The sequence below is a fragment of the Rhineura floridana genome, chromosome 3 (assembly GCF_030035675.1).
Source record: "Rhineura floridana isolate rRhiFlo1 chromosome 3, rRhiFlo1.hap2, whole genome shotgun sequence".
NCBI classification, from domain to species: Eukaryota; Metazoa; Chordata; class Lepidosauria; order Squamata; family Rhineuridae; genus Rhineura; species Rhineura floridana.
Genome location: NC_084482.1, coordinates 146,365,038 through 146,383,911, shown reverse-complemented (window position 1 = coordinate 146,383,911; position 18,874 = coordinate 146,365,038). Strand labels below are relative to the sequence as shown.

The window sequence follows — 18,874 nt, the reverse complement described above, 5'->3', positions numbered from 1 at the left end:
AGCTTAACTTCTGTCCCTGGAAAACTGGTAGAAAGTATGATTAAAGCTAGATTAACTAAGCACATAGGAGAACAAGCCTTGCTGAAGCAGAGCCAGCATGGCTTCTGCAAGGGAAAGTCCTGTCTCAGTAACCTATTAGAATTCTTTGAGAGTGTCAACAAGCATATAGATAGAGGTGATCCAGTGGACATAGTGTACTTAGACTTTCAAAAAGCGTTTGACAAGGTACCTCACCAAAGACTTCTGAGGAAGCTTAGCAGTCATGGAATAAGAGGAGAGGTCCTCTTGTGGATAAGGAATTGGTTAAGAAGCAGAAAGCAGAGAGTAGGAATAAACGGACAGTTCTTCCAATGGAGGGCTGTAGAAAGTGGAGTCCCTCAAGGATCAGTATTGGGACCTGTATTTTTCAACTTGTTCATTAATGACCTAGAATTAGGAGTGAGCAGTGAAGTGGCCAAGTTTGCTGACGACACTAAATTGTTCAGGGTTGTTAAAACAAAAAGGGATTGCGAAGAGCTCCAAAAAGACCTCTCCAAACTGAGTGAATGGGCGGAAAAAGTGGCAAACTATAAAATATAAACAAGTGTAAAATTATGCATATTGGAGCAAAAAATCTGAATTTCACATATACGCTCATGGGGTCTGAACTGGCGGTGACCGACCAGGAGAGAGACCTCGGGGTTGTAGTGGACAGCACAATGAAAATGTCAACCCAGTGTGCGGCAGCTGTGAAAAAGGCAAATTCCATGCTAGCGATAATTAGGAAAGGTATTGAAAATAAAACAGCCGATATCATAATGCCGTTGTATAAATCTATGGTGCGGCCGCATTTGGAATACTGTGTACAGTTCTGGTCGCCTCATCTCAAAAGGGATATTATAGAGTTGGAAAAGGTTCAGAGGAGGGCAACCGGAATGATCAAGGGGATGGAGCGACTCCCTTACGAGGAAAGGTTGCAGCATTTGGGGCTTTTTAGTTTAGAGAAAAGGCAGGTCAGAGGAGACATGATAGAAGTGTATAAAATTATGCATGGCATTGAGAAAGTGGATAGAGAAAAGTTCTTCTCCCTCTCTCATAATACTAGAACTCGTGGACATTCAAAGAAGCTGAATGTTGGAAGATTCAGGACAGACAAAAGGAAGTACTTCTTTACTCAGCGCATAGTTAAACTATGGAATTTGCTCCCACAAGATGCAGTAATGGTCACCAGCTTGGATGGCTTTAAAAGAAGATTAGACAAATTCATGGAGGACAGGGCTATCAATGGCTACTAGCCATGATGGCTGTGCTCTGCCACCCTAGTCAGAGGCAGCATGCTTCTGAAAACCAGTTGCCGGAAGCCTCAGGAGGGGAGAGTGTTCTTGCACTCGGGTCCTGCTTGCGGGCTTCCCCCAGGCACCTGGTTGGCCACTGTGGGAACAGGATGCTGGACTAGATGGCCCACTGGCCTGATCCAGCAGGCTCTTCTTATGTTCTTATGTTCTTATGACTCTGGGAGGCAGTGCTGTAGGCTGCCCAAGGAGAAGCTTGAGATCCTCCAAATGAAGATTAAGGAAGTTACAGGAGCTAAGAAAGTTTTCCTCTCCACCCTCCAGGAGTTGGCGGGGCACCTAAATTTTGCATGCAGGTTTGTAGTGCCAGGCCGAGCATTTTTGAGGCGAGTTTATGATGCTATGGTTGGGCTTTTACGGCCGCACCATAGGTTTAGGGTGACAGCTGCATTGTGTGCTGACCTGGTGGTGTGGTCCTCCTTCCTTCAGGATTTCAATAGAATATCCTTTTGGAGGTGTGACCGACTCCTGGAGGTGGAGTTACAAGTCCAATCAGATGCATCTGGGGCTTTTGGATTCGAGGTAGTTTTTGGGTCTTCCTGGTGTAATGGACGATGGCCACAGGCATGGATTCAGGAAGGGATGACCAAAGATCTGATCTTTCTATAATTTTTTCAAATAGTGGTGGCTGTCTATTTGTGGGCTGAAAGGCTAAAGAACTCTACGGTCCATTTTTGGTGTGATAACGTGACTACAGTCCATGTTATCAATTCCCTTACATCCAGGAACACGACGGTTATGGGCCTCATCCGCTTTTTTGTTCTCCAATGCCTGCGTTTTAATGTTCTTTTTCAGGCACGGCATGTTCCTGGCATTGACAATAGTGTTGCTGATGCTCTGTCACAGAACCAGATGGACCGTTTCCGTCAGCTGGCGTCGCTGGAGCTCAGCCGGAAGCCATGCCCCCTGCGATTTGGGAGATTGAAGAGCAGAGTCACAGAGGGCCATAAGCCTTTCCATTGCCCCCAGCACACTTGCCAGTTACCAGAGAGCAGGTAGGGCGATTCAGGAATTCTGGGCCGGCAAGGGCTATGCACCAGACTGGCCGATTCCAGTGAGTCACCTGCTGGAATTCCTGGTGGACAGCAGGAGGCGGGGCCTGTCAGTCTGAGCACTTCAAGGTAAGATGGTGGGGCTTTCCTTCTTAGCAAAGGCAGGTGGTTTCCTGGGGACTTTAGGGTCTGCCGCATGTTGGCAGGGTGGACTACAGAACACCCTGCAGCCCCTGATCCCCATCGCCCTTTCTCACTGGACATTTTACTGGGTATGGTGGGTCAGTGGGAAACAGTATGCTCCTCCAGCTATGAAGCCAGGCTATTTCAGGTGGTAGCCTTTACACTGTTTTTGGGAGCTTATAGGATAGGAGAGATGGTGGCTGGATCCAAGCGAGACCTCTCTCAACGTACACTTCAGCTATCAGATGTCTCCATAGAAGGGGGTTGTGCCTGTATAAAATTGAGAAGGTCTAAGACGGACCAGATAGGTAGGGGGCGGACCATACGTTTGGCCCCTTCATCGGTGCCTAACCTCTGCCTGGTGCGGGCTTTGCAAGTTTTTCTGGGGGCCAGGGGAGCTGGAGAAAGATATTTATTTACCCATGCTAGTGAGGATCCCCTCACAAAATACCAGTTTGGGGCGCTCACAAAGCAGGCGTTGCTGGGGCTAGGGCATGATCCCTCAGAGTTTGGAACTCACTCTTTTAGAATTGGAGCTGCTTCTATGGCAGCAGGTCTTGGGTTTTCCCAGAGAAAGGTGCAGGCCGTTTGACGCTATATTTGCCCCTTTAGAGGGCCTTGGAATTCGGATGCCTAACAAGCATAATTTGTTTTGATAGGTTGCTGGACAAGGATGGAGCAAATGCGCATCCTAATATGCGGCCACAGCATGGTCTTCTGGGCAGCCCAGAAGGCCGCAAAATCGCAAAATGGGCTCACAGTTGGGCCTCAGTCGATGGGCTACAGTACAGTGGCTTGGCCGGAGAGGAATGCGTTGGGATGGGCTCCTACCCGCTTTGTTCCAGCAAGGTTTAGTGCGGGCAGTTCCGCAGGTTGTGGTCATTCACCTTGGTGGTAATGACCTTGGTTTGATGCGGGGCAAGGCCCTCAGTGTTCAGGCATGCATGGACATAAAGTTAATACGGTAACATTGGCCTTCGGTACTTCTGCTGTGGTCAGACATGCCCCCACGCTGGGTTTGGCGTGGTGTGTGGGACCCATGGGGGATTGATGGAGCACGGAAGAAAGTCAACCGGCAGATTCGGTTGGCTCTTCTTGGGCACGGGGGAAGGCCATTCAGCATCCCCACATACAGCATTGGAGGGTTGAACTATATAGGGCCGATGGCGTTCACCTGTCAGATGCAGGTAACGACATATTTTTGGGGGACCTGCAGAGGTGTCTGCGAGAGGTGTTTCTTGGCAGTGGGGTAAAGGGGGACTAAACAGAGATTTGTTCCCCTTTTGTGGCGGGAAGGTGCGGGAAGGGAAATAGGTAAGGACAGCTAGGTGGCTCCCTTAGGCACCTTTGGAGGTGATTGGCAATTCTGGAGGCCTGTCTGTCAGGGCTTCATGGCTCAAGGGCAGGATATGGGCTGCTTCTGGGGCCAACTTACCTCATCCACCTGAGGGTTGTACAGCCCCGGGGGGTGGTGACGTGAGAAGGCCTCCCTACTCACCTACTGGGTGTGGCCAGGGTAAGGGGTAAGCAGATGGGCTTGCCCTTGCCCCCAACAGGGGCTGGTCACCCGAGAGCTGTATGGCAAGATGCTTGCTTATAGACAGTTCCCGCACCTAGGTTTTCCCTCTGCAGGTCACTTTAAAACGGTTTTTTACTGTAATTTAATAGTGGCCCTTGTTCAACCCAAGGTGATGTGTCTGTGTATTATTTAGCCCCTCAGCTGCAAATATATTGATTGTATACTGCAATATACCTGCTTCTGATATGTATTTCTGATTTCTGATTCTGATATGATGGCCACCTAGAGTGCATTTAATAACTGTAGTGTGTAAGACATGAAAAAACAGCATATTGTGAGAATATTCTGCTGTCTGACTCCCCATTTATTTTCCTGATTACTCCCAAGACCCAAGCATCCTTGGGTGGAGTCTCCAACAATTAAATCCTCCTATTCAGACAACTGCTGTTGGAAACCTGCAAGCTTAGGTGAGTTAACATCTAACATATAAGAACTCTGAATAGATATGAGTAAAGGGGAGAAAGTAAGAACCTTCAATCCTGTGCATTCAGAAGAAGTTGCCAGTTTTAGTAATTTGTGGATTTCATCAGCACAATGGATTTTGATCATGCCACATGTGCTAATTGGCTTACCTGTGTCAGGATGTCTTTGTTGTCAACTTTCCCCCCATAAATTTTAATAAAGTAAGATTCACTGTCTGTTCTTGTCTGCATTCCACTTCCTTCTGGCCTCATTTTTTACAATCCCCCATCCCCCAATATATATTCACCTTCAACTGATGATAGCACTGCATGCAGCTGATGGTGGGCTATAGTCCACAAAAGCTTACGTCCTAAGTCATTTGTTTGTCTTCAAGGTGCCACAAGACTCTTGTTTTACTATTTGACTGACAACATAACTAACAAAACCGTCATAGTGACTCCTCCCTGCCTCCCCCAACTTTCACCACAGGGGCATCTGCAGCAGAACCATCTTGACCCAAGGGGAGATGAGAAGAAGCAGTAAGAGATTCTTTTTAAACAGGCTGCTTTTTCCATTTTATTGTAACTTTTGTCTAAAAAAAAATCATTACTGATTGTCGTAATAATCTTACGTAAACCACTTTGTGAGGTCTGCCTGAAAAGTGGTATATAACTGCCTTAAATAAATAATAATAAATAAACATACATGTGCACTTTCTTGAATAGGGCTGTATCATTACTCACCAAAAGGCTTCCTGAATGCTGACCAAAGACAATTTAAATAGCAGTCATATGTAGTTCACATGAACACATTATTATCATTCACTGTTTGAGAGTTCCATCTCACAAAAGTTGAATTTTCACCGTTGAAGATTTTCATCTTGTCTACTTATTTATTTTTTGTATGCTGTGATATTCCTATACTGCCTTTCAACAAAAAGTTCATGAGGTGGGTTACGAGGTGAAAATGTAAAACACCTTTCAAACCAAGGTGCACAGAGCAAACGTCTACAATTCTAGAATTGCCATTCTAACAGAAGTGTTTTTTCTTGTTCCTCACAATACGTTGCGGAGGCTGAATACGTCAAGTGGACAATTTTTGCCACAGGTCTTTGTGACCTGCAGAAGGAAGAAAGCTGTTCAGATTCATATTAGCCCTCTGGCAAGAACTGAAGTATGACTGGAAATAATCTTACACTATTTTTCTTTAACACAGACAGAGAGAGGCTAGAGCAGCATATGGTACAAATTGTGGGCTTTGTGACTGTCCACCTTCTGCTGTGCCTCTAAGACAAGTATAAGAAACATAAAGGTTAAGAATATAAGAACCTGCAAGATCAAGACCAATGGCCCATCTAGCCCAGCATCCAGTTCTCACAGTGGCCAACTGGATGCCCATTGAAAGGCCACAAGCAGGACCTGCGAACAACAGCACTCTCCCCCCTGTATACAGATTCCAGCAACTGGCATTCACAATCATACTACCTCCAACTGTGGAGGCACAGCACAGCCATTGTGGCTAGTAGCCACCGTTAGCCTTATCCTCCATGTATCTGTCTAACCTCTTTTAAAGCCATTCCTCCATTTTTACACTGGTTTTTTATTCTTTTTTAGCTATAGGTATGAATGGTTTTAATATTGGAATTAGTTTAATTTTATTTTAATCTAGACTCTGTATGTTTTAATGATATGTGTTATTATCTGGAAGCCGCCGCGAGTTCCAGTTTTGGAAGGATGGCGGGGTATAAACAAAGACAACAATAATAATAATAATCCAAGTTGGTGGCCATCACTGCCTCCTGTGGGAGCAAAGGTTGTCTTTTGGGGCCATACATGTACAATGTACACGGTAGAAGATGTAGGAAAGTACAGTGGGTGAAGTGCTGCTTAGCTGATCAGAAGAAAAGACAAAGGTCAAAACAACATGGCTTGCTAGATTAGCAAAAAGGAGTTCAAAAAGGGTAGGATATTATTGTCGTAATACATAACACTGGCGGGGAGGGGGTAATTCAGTAAAGGGAAGACACTCGCTACAGTTAAAGTAAAATCAGTAGCTTCCAGTAGATGGTCTATTGGCTAAGGAAAAAAATGTTATGACCTTGGCTCCCCCACCTCCTTTTCTCGTGGCCAAAACAGAATATCAAAAGGGACTGAAAGCAACATAATTCATGGACTGTAACTGAAGGCCTGGTGTCCAAATGTTCATTATAGAAGAGACTGTGAGTATTTCTCCACATCAGACTAGCAAATTGCAATCCCTTATATTGAAATCTTTTCCAGTAGTATGTAATACTGCTGTGTGGCTTTCCTGTTCCTTATCCAATGGTTCTCTCTGGCATAATGGCTTTCCCAAACTCTCTATGTAGCACATTATGATATGGAGATATAGTTGGCTTTACTGTTTTTCTATATGACTAAAACATTAATATTCTCAGGATATCTCTGTATTAGAAGATGACGGATCTCACATGAATTCTAGAAGCCTTATAGGGGGGGTTTTCTGGGCCAAAGAAAAATAAGAGAGCACATGAATGGCTACCCCTCCAAATCTTCTAATGTGCTCATTATATCTGAGTAGTCCTAAAGTGGTGGTAGTGGGGAGATTCCCTGGCAGAGGAGCTACCACTTCCTAAGCCCTTCTGGCTCACTCTAGCAAGCGAGGAACAGGTATGCGAGGGTGGGGAGTGGCTTTTTCCATCCCCCCCATTCATTCTAATGAAAAGGGAAATAGCTATATGAGCTCCAAGGCTGGTCTTTTATGTGCTTGCTTGCTTGCTTTGCTGTTTTCAGATGGTGGAGGTGTCAGGAGTACAAGAGGACTTTGGTTCTTGTAAATCCAAGATCTCCTGTGATCCATCCATTTCTGGTCCATGGAGTGCTGCTTGTGGAAGATGCAATGGCTTAACAGCTTTCCACCACTGCACCAGGGACACCTCCACCTGTGGATCTTCCACTCTACCCAGAGAGCAGGAGGTCCACAGCATCCTACAGCCCCACAGTCATCCTACCAGGACCAGAGGACTGCTTCTATGTTTATTATTTGTACAGTGCAGTCCTATACATAATTACTCAGAAGAAAGTTCAGTGGGGCTTACTGTCAGGTAAGTGGGTATAATAAATAATAATAATAAAATAAGATTTAATTTATGTGTCGCCTATCTGGCCGATGGCCACTCTAGGCGACGTACATACAATAAATTACAACGAAATAGAATACAAAATACAGTGTAACAGTAAACAATATATGGTAAGCAGTATTTAAATCATAAAGACATTAAACCTCCCCAGAAATCCCAAAAGCCTGTTGGAAAAGCCAGGTCTTTAAGGCCTTGCGGAACATATTTAGGGAAGAGATGTGCCGAAGATCTTGTGGGAGGGAGTTCCAGAGGGTGGGGGCCACCACTGAAAAGGCCCTCTCTCTAGTTCCCGCCAACCTAGTTGCTTTGGTGGCATTGTAGGCGCTCCTTTAGATAAACTGGGCCAAGACCGTATAGGGATTTATAGGTTAATACCAACACCTTGAATTGGGCCCAGAAAACAACTGGAAGCCAGTGCAGATCGAACAGCACTGGCGAGATGTGGTCCCGGCGATGACTGTTTGTAAGTAGCCGAGCCGCCGCATGTTGTATAAGTTGTAATTTCCGGACTGTTTTCAAGGGTAACCCCACGTAGAGCGCATTACAGTAATCTAATTGAGAGGTGACCAGGGCATGTACCACCAGTGGGAGCTGATGAACAGGAAGGTAGGGTTGCAGCCTACGTATGAGGTGTAGTTGATACCAAGCTGCCCGGCTCACAGCCGAAATCTGAGCCTCCATGGACAGCTTGGAATCAAGTAATAATATAATAATATAATATAAAAGTACAACCCCGAGGCTGCGGACCTGGTCCTTCAGGGGTAGACTCACCCCATTGAACTTCAGGTCAACAAATCCCAGCCTTCTCTTGTCCCCCACGAGTAGTACCTCGGTCTTGTCGGGGTTCAGATTGTAGCCTTAACTGATGTATTATATTTTATTGGTTAATTGGTTTATTGTATGTTTTATGGGATGTATCCAATGCTACTCCAACTCAGAGTACACCCACTGAAGTTACTAGACATGACTAACTTAGGTTCATTAACTTCAATGGGTCTGCAATGAGCAGGACTTTGTTGAATACAACCCAATGTAAATTGCCTGGTACAGACAGACAGACAGACAAACAGACAGACAGATAAAAACATTATTGGTGATTTTAAACTCAGCTATAATCAGGAAAATATGCTCATTTTCACACAATTCTTTTTTAAAAATACACCAAAGATCCTTAAACTAAATGATGTAAATCAGTCTTCACCAACCTGGTGCCCTCCAGATGGCCCTGCTGGCTGGGAACTGTAGTCCAAAACATCTGAAGGGCACCAGTTGGCAAAGGCTACTATAAAAGAATAACTTCCAGATTATCACCCCTTCTGTAATGATTGTGTATCTCTTAAATATCTGCATTTTACAGATTGCTGTTTCCTCTTCTGCTGATTATAGCTAAAGAACGTAATAATTAGCTGCTTTCCCCTCTGAACTAAATTTAAATCCATAAAACTGCCCAGCCCAAGCCTGGGGCTCTGCACCACAACACTTAGCTTCAGTGCTTTATTCTGGCAACTGATAATAACATGTCTGAGTGTTTTCTGACATCACTGTGCTAACTGCTCCCCCCCCCGCCTTATTATTACCAATGACCATAGGACAGTTTCTCTGAAAAGACCAAGCAGGCAAGAGACCAATAAAGCATTAAAAACTGGTTCCAAGAAGTAATGCCAAAGAACTTTTTATCAACTAAACATGCATCCCTTTAGAGAAGACACCTTGCGACAAAACCTACTCTTTCATAGACAGTTTCCTGACATAGTAAAAATCAAGGTTTGAACTCTGCAAAGCAAAGCTGTCTGAAGTCAATTTAACTTCAAAGGATTACCAGCAGCTCAGGTTATGCCAGCAAATTACAACAATGCTTGCAATGTGATGTTCCATAGCAATCTCACATTTCAGTGAAAAGTGTCCAGTTACTTTCTCAAAGAGATATCCATGTGACTTATATGAATGAAAGGTCTTTACTTTGAATAAGGCATGATATTTCCTCTTGGACAGTTATTTAAAACATTCAATAAATTAAAAAAAACTCAAACTGGCAGTTCCAAGAAGAGATTTATCAATATAACATTAGTCCAATTCTGAAATTTTGTGCATTGATTTTTAGTTTAGGATCATGTCTGGAAGCATATAGTGCCACCTCTTTCTGTAAAATGCCCCAATTAAAAAAATCTTAGCTAGATCAAAGTGACTCCATGGAAAGAAAATTGTGTTCACAGAAACAGGTAGATCATTTGGCTTCCACATCGTATAAACCAGATCAAATGCAGATGTTTCAGTCTCAAGAATGGCAAGCCTACTTAGCCACTGCATGTCTTTATAGAATGATTTCCCCCCCAATTTGTTTACAGAAACAAAAAGGCTGCATTTTGGAGGTACCTTTTACAAGAGGTGGTAACACTTGTTTTTACACAAGAGCCTGGTAAGCATTTTTGGCTTTATTGAAATCAACAGAAGTAACATTTGACAATGCTTGCTTTATACTGTCCACTTGGAACTGCCCTATTTTTTATAAACTGTACATGTACATCCACAAAAGACTTGTAGTAGCAATGGGTGATGTCATAGGCTTGGACCCAGAGTTCATGGGACACTCATTTTTCTTTTCTGCTGTTCTGGGGGCTTGGCCGTCTCTCTGGACAGTGTGAGACGTGGCTGGGGGTGGTTGTGGGGAGACAGCAAAAAAATCATGTCCCTCCTTTCTTCCAGCAGGAGCTTCCACTGGAGCTCTTCCATTCATGAAAGGGACACTCTGCTTTCATCCTTTGAGCATCATCACCAAATGCTTGGGGGGGTACTAAGTGGGGGTTAGATGTCATTGTTACCCATGCGTATTGCCCCTTCAGGTTCAACACAGGCTTGGGATTGTGCATATATTAAATCAGGTGCCTTTTTGATCCCTTCCAGCCCTTCAATTCTATTTTAAAAATAACCAATTTTTAAAAAAATACTTATTGTAGAGTAGCTTTAGTTATTTCCACTTCCCATAGTAACTGGGAAAACTAGTATTTCTGGCCCAATTGGAAGTCAGCATTCTGAAAAATGTGATTACAAAGGCAAAAAGTCCTGTCTTCTTTTGATCCCTTTTGCAGACTTCTGCCTTCATGGAAACCCAGATTATGGATACTGCTATGAGTTGGTTGCAAACTCCAGCAACAACACAGGTGTTATAAAAAGAGGAAAGGGGGGGAGGAAGCACTGAAGATCATAAGAAGATAATGTTGATTTGAGACTAGGCTTGAAATCTTATAGCAGTTCTTTAGCTGTTTGATACAAACCAAATTTATTTGAACGCATCAGCGGAATACTTTAAAAATCAGGACGCTCATTGCTATAACAGCAATGTAAGAAAGATTAGTTACTTATAACTAAATCCAATGGATACTGTCTAATATGAGAGCTTTCAAAATGTAACCTTTGTGAATGAAATAATCTATAATCCTAAATGTGTAGCAGCTGGTTGTGGTTACTCAGTGTTATACTCTTTACATGCTCAGAGGCACTCTCAGCTTTTAGACTTTACAACTTCCAAGCATAAGCACTGTTTATAGCAGCCACTTTGCAGCAAACACACACACACAAAGGGAAATACAGATTGGGTTGCCATGTATCCACAGTAATAGCAACCATTAACTGGAAGCCATGTGCGCCATGTGGATGATGTAGTTACTTCCTCTACCACTCTGAGGCCTCCTTAGGGGGTCAGCAGGACAGGTGTGGAAAATGACCACATCATCTACTTGACATGTCCCACATGGTTCCTGCAGCATGTGAAACTGCCAGCCAGGCTGCAACCGTTTATATTAATTGGCCTTAAGTGACTTATTCATACATTTGACAATGGTGGGAGGGATCAGGAAAAGGTCTGCATTGCAGCTGGATTATTATAAAGACCTCCAGTGCTTGCTGCTTTCTTCTTTATAACAAACATTTTCTGCTCTGCAGAGGGAAGAAGCAAGTGGATTGCTAAGTAAAATTATACTATTCAGACTGTATCTCCTTTTTTTAATTGCCAGCACCTGTTTAATAACCAGCTTATGTTATTTTCAGGATAGAGCTCAGTTGTTCTCAGCAAGTGTTTTTGGTACCAGCAATTTCACAATGATTAACTCTTAAATCATTATCAATACCTCGGCACAGTCATTAACCAAAAGTCAAGAATTCAGAAGAATGCTAGGACTGGGGAGGGCAGCTGTGAGAGAACTAGAAAAGGTTTTCAAATGCAAAGATGTATCACTGAACGCTAAAGTCAGGATCATTCAGACCATGGTATTTCCGATCTCTATGTCTGGATGTGAAAGTTGGACAGTGAAAAAAGCAGATAAGAGAAAAATCAACATTTGAAAAGTGGTGTTGGAGGAGAGCTTTGCGGATACAGTGGACTGCGAAAAAGACCAATAATTGGTTGTCAGAACAAATTAAACCAGAACTGTCACTAGAAGCTAAAATGATGAAACTGAGGTTATCATACTTTGCACACATCATGAGAAGACAGGATTCACTAGAAAAGACAATAATGCTGAGAAAAACAGAAGGGAGTAGAAAAAGAGGAAGGCCAAACAAGAGATGGATTGATTTCATAAAGGAAGCCACAGACCTGAACTTACAAGATCTGAACAGGGTGGTTCATGACAGATGCTCTTGGAGGTCACTGATTCATAGGGTCGCCGTAAGTCGTAATCGACTTGAAGGCACATAACAACAACAAACTCTTAAATCAATGAACCATCTCAAATTAGAAACCAGGGCTACAAAAATGGCTACCATTATTTTAGCCTTAGTCAGCGTTTCCCCACCTTCCTCGTGATAAATAAAATGCTCCTCATATTTTAATGGAATCTAGGACAAAAATATAAGGCAACAGAAGCAGATGTGCATGAAGTTTTTTTTAATAATCTAACACAGTAGTTATAGTTTACCTGAAATAAAATATAGTTATGGAATGGGATGGATTTTTCAACATAACTGGGACAAAAATTGCTAAATTGAGCAGATATTTTATTTTATAATATTTAAAAACAGAAAATGAAACATTTATGTTTTAGAATAATAAAGTCTACCTTGAAATAGCAATGATTTGACAGTTAGATATTACAGTTTGGGAGGAAGTAGATTTTTATCTATTTTGTCACACATTATAAAAATAAAATAAACAAAAAAACCCAAACAAATTGGAATGCTACATGCTAAAAAGGGGTAAGTATCAGTATTAGAGTCCTCTGGAAATGAGAGCTCAAATCTGTGGACCAGGCAATCTGTGTCTAAGTTTGCAAACCAAATTAGAATAAAAATACTGTTTTGTAAAAAGATAACAGCTAATGAGATGGTCAGAAAAGAGTTAATTCTGCAATTCTGTCCATTCTTCTGGTTCAGGAAGGGTGGGACTTGGAAAGAGATCTGTTTCTTTTGCAATGAAGCAACTCAGGCTGAAAGTTTAGATAGGAGTCGAAGGCTCCGCTCCTTCCAGGCTCTCAGCCAAGTGCTGGTTCGGGCAGGTGCTTTCATACATTTCCACCTCCTCCTCCCAAGGAGCCTCATGTGCAGACATTTTGGTGGTGGCTATGAAGCTCCTCTTGTTCCCCCATCTCTTCTACTCCTGCAGCCTTGGGGGAGATGAGAAGGGGGGGGTCTGGGAGCTAGCTAGAAACCAAAGCAGCTGATATGATAACCTCCAGTCCTGGGGCAGAGATGTACAGATCTTACAGCTTTTCAGGATCACTGTGGTGTGAATATATGGTGGGGTGGGTGGATTCTTGTTCCCCTATTCCTCCTCCAAGGAGACCTCAGGTTCCAGGTCTGGGCAGGGCTGAACCATGACCAACAGTAGCTTTTAAAATGTGTATTGTCACAGCAAACCTATCCCTGCAAATAGTTCCATCTCTATGATTAGAAAAATCTCAAGATGTTTTTTGGCATGGAAGAGGTTATGTTATGTTATGTTTTATTTCTAGGTTGCCTTTTGGGCAAAAAGGCCCCCAAGGCGGCTTACCCACAAATAGAAAAACACAAATACAAAAGACAAATAAAAACAATAAAAAAGAGGTGTTGTGATTCCCTTTTCTTCTATGATTCTTCTATGATGGGTGGAAGAAATGGCATCCCAGAGCAATGCTATATCTCAGAGGGGAAGGAGGCAGCCCTACGGCAATTGCATTTCATTATTTAATGTAAGCTGGATAGAAAGTTGGGATAAATATAAAACCAATAATGCTCTATTGATTGGTATCAAGTTGAACTTACTAAGGTCACTCAAAAATTATACAGATACAAGCCAAATAATTTTTGAAGTTGTTTTTTATGTTCTTTATCATTTTTGCGTAATTTATGCAAAAAGCAATGAATAGACTTCTTACCTTTTAAAAGAGCCCATTATGAGCAATTTGTTCATGACTGCACCCTCAATCTCACCAAAAAAGTTCCCAGTCTGTAAGAGAAAACATAAAAATGTCCAGATATTTAGATAAATGCCAATCAATATTGGCTACAATGTAACATGGCAGCTCCTATGAAATGATTGGTGGAGCTTTGACAGCAACGTAATGAAGTTTTAAGGGATACTTCTCTTTCATAAAAATTGAAAAAGGATTTAACTGTCAGGGCACGTTATAGGGATTACAAAATAATCCCTTCAGCAGATGTGAGAGTTTACACAATAGATGGAGGTTCATTGCTTAACATCTGATGTTGAAAATAAAATTTAAAAAATACACTCAACCCTAAAGCTGTAAAGAAAATACTCTAATCTGAGCATAAACCCATGTGATTAAAAAGCTGCTCCATAAAGATAAACAGGGTTTGAAAGGATTTCCTAAACAAATAATAAAAAATATTTTTTTCGTAATTCCTATATACTTGCTTAAACTGTTCAAAACTCTACATTTTATCAGACATATAAATGTTTATATTCTGTTTCTGTATGAATAGCACAGTACTCTATTTTGCTTTTGTTCACTAAATTACAAAGCATGGGATAATGAAGATAAATCTTTGATGGTAAAATAGCCATTTTGGTTATGGGTTTTTTGGGCAATTCCAAAGAGACCTGTTATCTCCTAGCTAGGCCTCTTTCCTGACGTAGATTTTGAAAGTCATGTACATAGACAGTGACATGTTATCTCATAGTGTAGAAAAAACTTGTTCATATAGACCTTTAAGTACATTCTGTTTCATACAGACTCCTGTATATTCTTGCATTCATTCTATCTCCTCTTTAAAAGAGTAATCCCAACATTTCTGTGGGAAGAAAAGGCACTGTGTGAGTTCCATGGGTTTTGTTTTAAAAAAAACCCTGATACCATTGCAAATGATAGACTCGGCCTCAAATATGCACCTGGGAGTTTGTTGGCAAAGAAATTACAGGCTAAGCCAAAAACAGAAGCATTCCTCTGCTTAAAGAGCAAGTGTTGCCTTCTACACCCAGAGTATTTGGGTGTGTAAAGCTTGCTAGGAGCAAGGGGATCATTTGTTTTGTACTTTATTGCTTGAATGCATCAGGAGCACTGGGGCTATCTGAGCAATGAATATTAAGAGGACAGGGAGTTAGACATAAAAAAGGTCCAAACAACGACCCTCAGATTCACAGTAACAACAAACCTATAACATTTCATAAAAAGACAAAAAATGATTCTAAAACTGTGCATCAGTTGCTAGCCATAAAGGCTAGCTTTCACCGCATAATAGTAGGCTTGGAACAATCTGAAACAATTGTAGCATGATGTAACTAAGCACTTTTAATTCCCATCATTTTAAGTGGGAGATATTTAAGCATGTATTGAGATCATGGTACTTAAATTTGCCTGGATAATGCCTCTAGAATTTTCTGTTTTACAAAAGTTAATTTGACCTGTCTATTTGCAGCATGCCTGTATGCAGAAAATCCCAGGTTCAATTTCCAAAATCTCCAGTTAAGGATGGGAGAGACCCCATCCAAAGCAGGCAACAAAGCAGACATTTCTAGTGGCCCCACTGATTAAAAAAACCTATGAATGTGGATTACATTTCTAGGGTACCCGGGAGGGAAGATGCATGCCAAGAAGTATAAACGTGGTCATTTAACATGATGCTGTCTTCCTGGGTTCCATATAGCAAATGAGATGTCTACCCAAGCTTCTTTGGTCTTTCATGTGCATTCTCTGTGGTGAAACTGGTTAACTCAATCTATTTTGACTTTGACTTTCATTACAGGGAAATAGATGTAACACTGATCAAGGAAGTCATAGTTAAGGACAATAAGTCTGGGACAGACTAAAAGACATACTTCTTCACACAATGTGTGTGAAGATAAATTTAGTGCCATAGGGTGGCCACTTACACATCACCAAAAAAGAGAAAATGCATCACCAAAAGAAAGTACAAGAGAAGACACTGATTTGCATAAATATGCACATTTATGTGCATAGATGCAAATTAGAAATAATTTCTATGGTTGCAGTCAACACAGCACTAAATTGCTGGTTTTGTAAATGCAAAGATATCTCCTTGCACACTTGAATATTATCCATCTCTCCTCCCTGCACGTGCCCCCTATAACTGTTCTGGGTTTCCCCCAGTGTTCTGGACAGCAGATTTGGGAATGGCACATGGCACGCGTGGGAGGAGGAGAGGGAGGAAAGTCCCATTGTGCTAGTGCTAGCCCTTGCCTAGTGCAATTATTTAGTTGAATACTGACCTATACATCTCACCACAGTAGGGAAAATATGTTGATGGCTACTAGTCATGATGATTATACTACCTTTCGGTTCAGTGGTAGTATGCCTCTTTATTACCAGTTGCTGGGGAACAAGAGTAAAAGAGACTATGGTCTCACACCCTACTTCCCAAAGACATCTGGTTGACTACTGTGGAAACAGGATGCTGGATTAGACAGGCCTTTGATCTGATCTGGCAGGGCTCTTCGTATGTTCTTATCACATAATCAATCAATCAGTCAAGTTTATTAGGCAACCAAATGCAGATTATAGCCAAGGAAAAAACCCAGCCAAAACCAGCCAAACAGTATAATACAAAGGTATACATTCTCAGAAATAAAAGTTCTGAAATAGAGCGATTGTCCTCATAAACTATCCTAAATTGGGACACTTTCACAGAGAATCTAGCTGGGTTAAACATAACAGATTTGGCTGTATTTGTCAGGAAATATATGATTTTATCCGTACTACTGTAAGTGGCTACTTATCACATGATGGAGTAATTGGATGTCTTCCATCCTGTTGATCTTTTGTTCCTTGACATTGAAATACATAGGAAAATGGAACATAAGGGACCTTCTTTATAACAAGTCAGATAATTGGTCCAGCTACATCAGTTCCTACACTGACTAGCCACTGCTCTCCATGGTTTCAGATAGGGAACATTCCCACCCTCACCCATAGATTCCAGGGATTGAATCTAGGACCCTTTGCATGCAAAGTAGATGCTGTACCACTGAGCTATGACCCTTCCTCAAATAGGAATCAGTGGGCTAACAAACAAAATAAATAATTGTATATGAGTTCAGGAGTGAGTGATGCGGAATGGGACCATTAGTAAGAGTTTTTGGAAAGAGTGATTGTGGAGCAGATACAAGAAGCTTTGAGCAACAACACTTTGAGAGGGTTGATTTCAGTTTTCTAAATAAAAAGGGGTAGACCATGCTGCTCTCCACTAATACACAGCATGCAAATAAAATGGTGTATTTTAGCTGATATTGAAAAGTGAATGCAGGGATTGGTTTTATTTTTTAACAGTGCAGTCCTATGCATCTCTACATACAAGTAAGCCCCACTGAATTCAACAAGCCTTATTCCCAGGAATATGTATATAGGATTGCAGCATAAATCTCTATTTACATGGCAAAGGTCACTTGGGAGAATATGTTACAAAATGTCCTTTTGTCTCTGCACATTGAAAAGCTGAATGGAAATGTATGGTTCCCAACTTTTGTCAAAAATAACCATTCTGCATTCCTCCTCCTCCCATTTTAATTCAACCATGCAATCATAAAGTTATTATCAGTGGATGCTTTTCTGTTGAAATATTAAAACTTGACATATTTTGAAGATTGTGTATATGTGATCATTATTCTCTTACAATGTTCAATCCAAATTAATTTAGGCAGTAATAAAATGTTACTTCAGCATAGTCGTGGGTTGCCTGAGGCTGCTATACTGGGCCATTGCTAATCCATATTTTCCAAAGTCATGCATGACAAACTGCATTCTTCTACTTTTAGTAATTCTTTCTGCATATTCATTAAGTAACTCTCTTTCTGTGCAAAGCCATGGGCAAACTCTAACGCTCTATATATTAATGGCCATAACTTGTATTGCTCATATGGAATTGCTCTAGTATTGCTTTTTTTCCCCAAATGTAAGCATTAACCTTTCTAAATTGGGGGGGGGAGACTCTCAGAGAAACCTCCCCATTCAAGGAAAAATTCCTTAAGAGGGACAGACATATTTGCAGAAAGGGGTTCTATAAATTAAGGAATTTTTGAGCTTTGGAGCTGACCCACCTCACTGTGAAGCAGAAATTTTTTCAGACCCCCAGAAAGGTAAGCTTTGGAGCAGGGAGGTTTTTGTTTGCTTGTTTTTAATCTTATGCTATTATTTCTTCATAGAAATATGAGCACTATTCATAGGGTTGCCATAAGTCGGGATCGATTTGAAGGCAGTCCATTATTTCTTCAAAATTCTTCAAAACTGATCGGATTTTTAAAGACAGGGAGGGAGATTTCTACTTACCTGTGTATAATCTTCTGAAACTAGTATAAATCCATTATTATCAATGAGGTAACAGTTAATATTCTGCAAAATAATAAAAATTGTGATCAAATGTTTGATTTCAAGAGTTAGAGATGTTCATTTATGTGTGTTATATAGCACTGCAAACATGAAATGTTAAGATAATATCTGCTGCTTACCTCATCATCACAGCTTATGGAGCATCGCCCATCTAGAGATGTACACTGTAAGACAATATATTCATACTATGAAAATACTGATATCTGTATTCTGCTACTGAACTTAACAAAGATGCTCCATTTATTTAATAAGAGAGAAAACTGAAACAGGCAACATGTGATTCACACTCAACAGAATCCTGTTCTAGAATGGACTAAGAGCTGTATTGGGTTTTCTTGATTTATGTAATAAATTTCTAGTCCGCTCTTCATTATTGCCAATCCTAGGGCAGGTTACAATAAGGTAAAACTACACCATGAAGCCAGAGAGTTGCATCCAACGCTGTGTGAGTGGATTTCTGCTTGTGCAATGGAAGT

General features: G+C 41.4%; 1 protein-coding gene across 8 annotated transcripts in view; it reads right to left on the bottom strand.

The window, feature by feature from the left end:
• Positions 1–18,874, bottom strand: part of CACNA2D3 (calcium voltage-gated channel auxiliary subunit alpha2delta 3) — a 1,117,495-nt gene that overhangs the window by 229,431 nt on the left and 869,190 nt on the right. For all 8 annotated transcript variants that reach the window (XM_061618250.1, XM_061618247.1, XM_061618248.1 and 5 more), the window contains exons 28-30: positions 18,518–18,562; positions 18,339–18,401; positions 13,971–14,041 (exon numbers count right to left, since the gene is read on the bottom strand). In XM_061618250.1, coding sequence (XP_061474234.1) covers positions 13,971–14,041; positions 18,339–18,401; positions 18,518–18,562 — 179 coding nt within the window. The remainder of the gene's footprint in view (positions 1–13,970; positions 14,042–18,338; positions 18,402–18,517; positions 18,563–18,874) is intronic.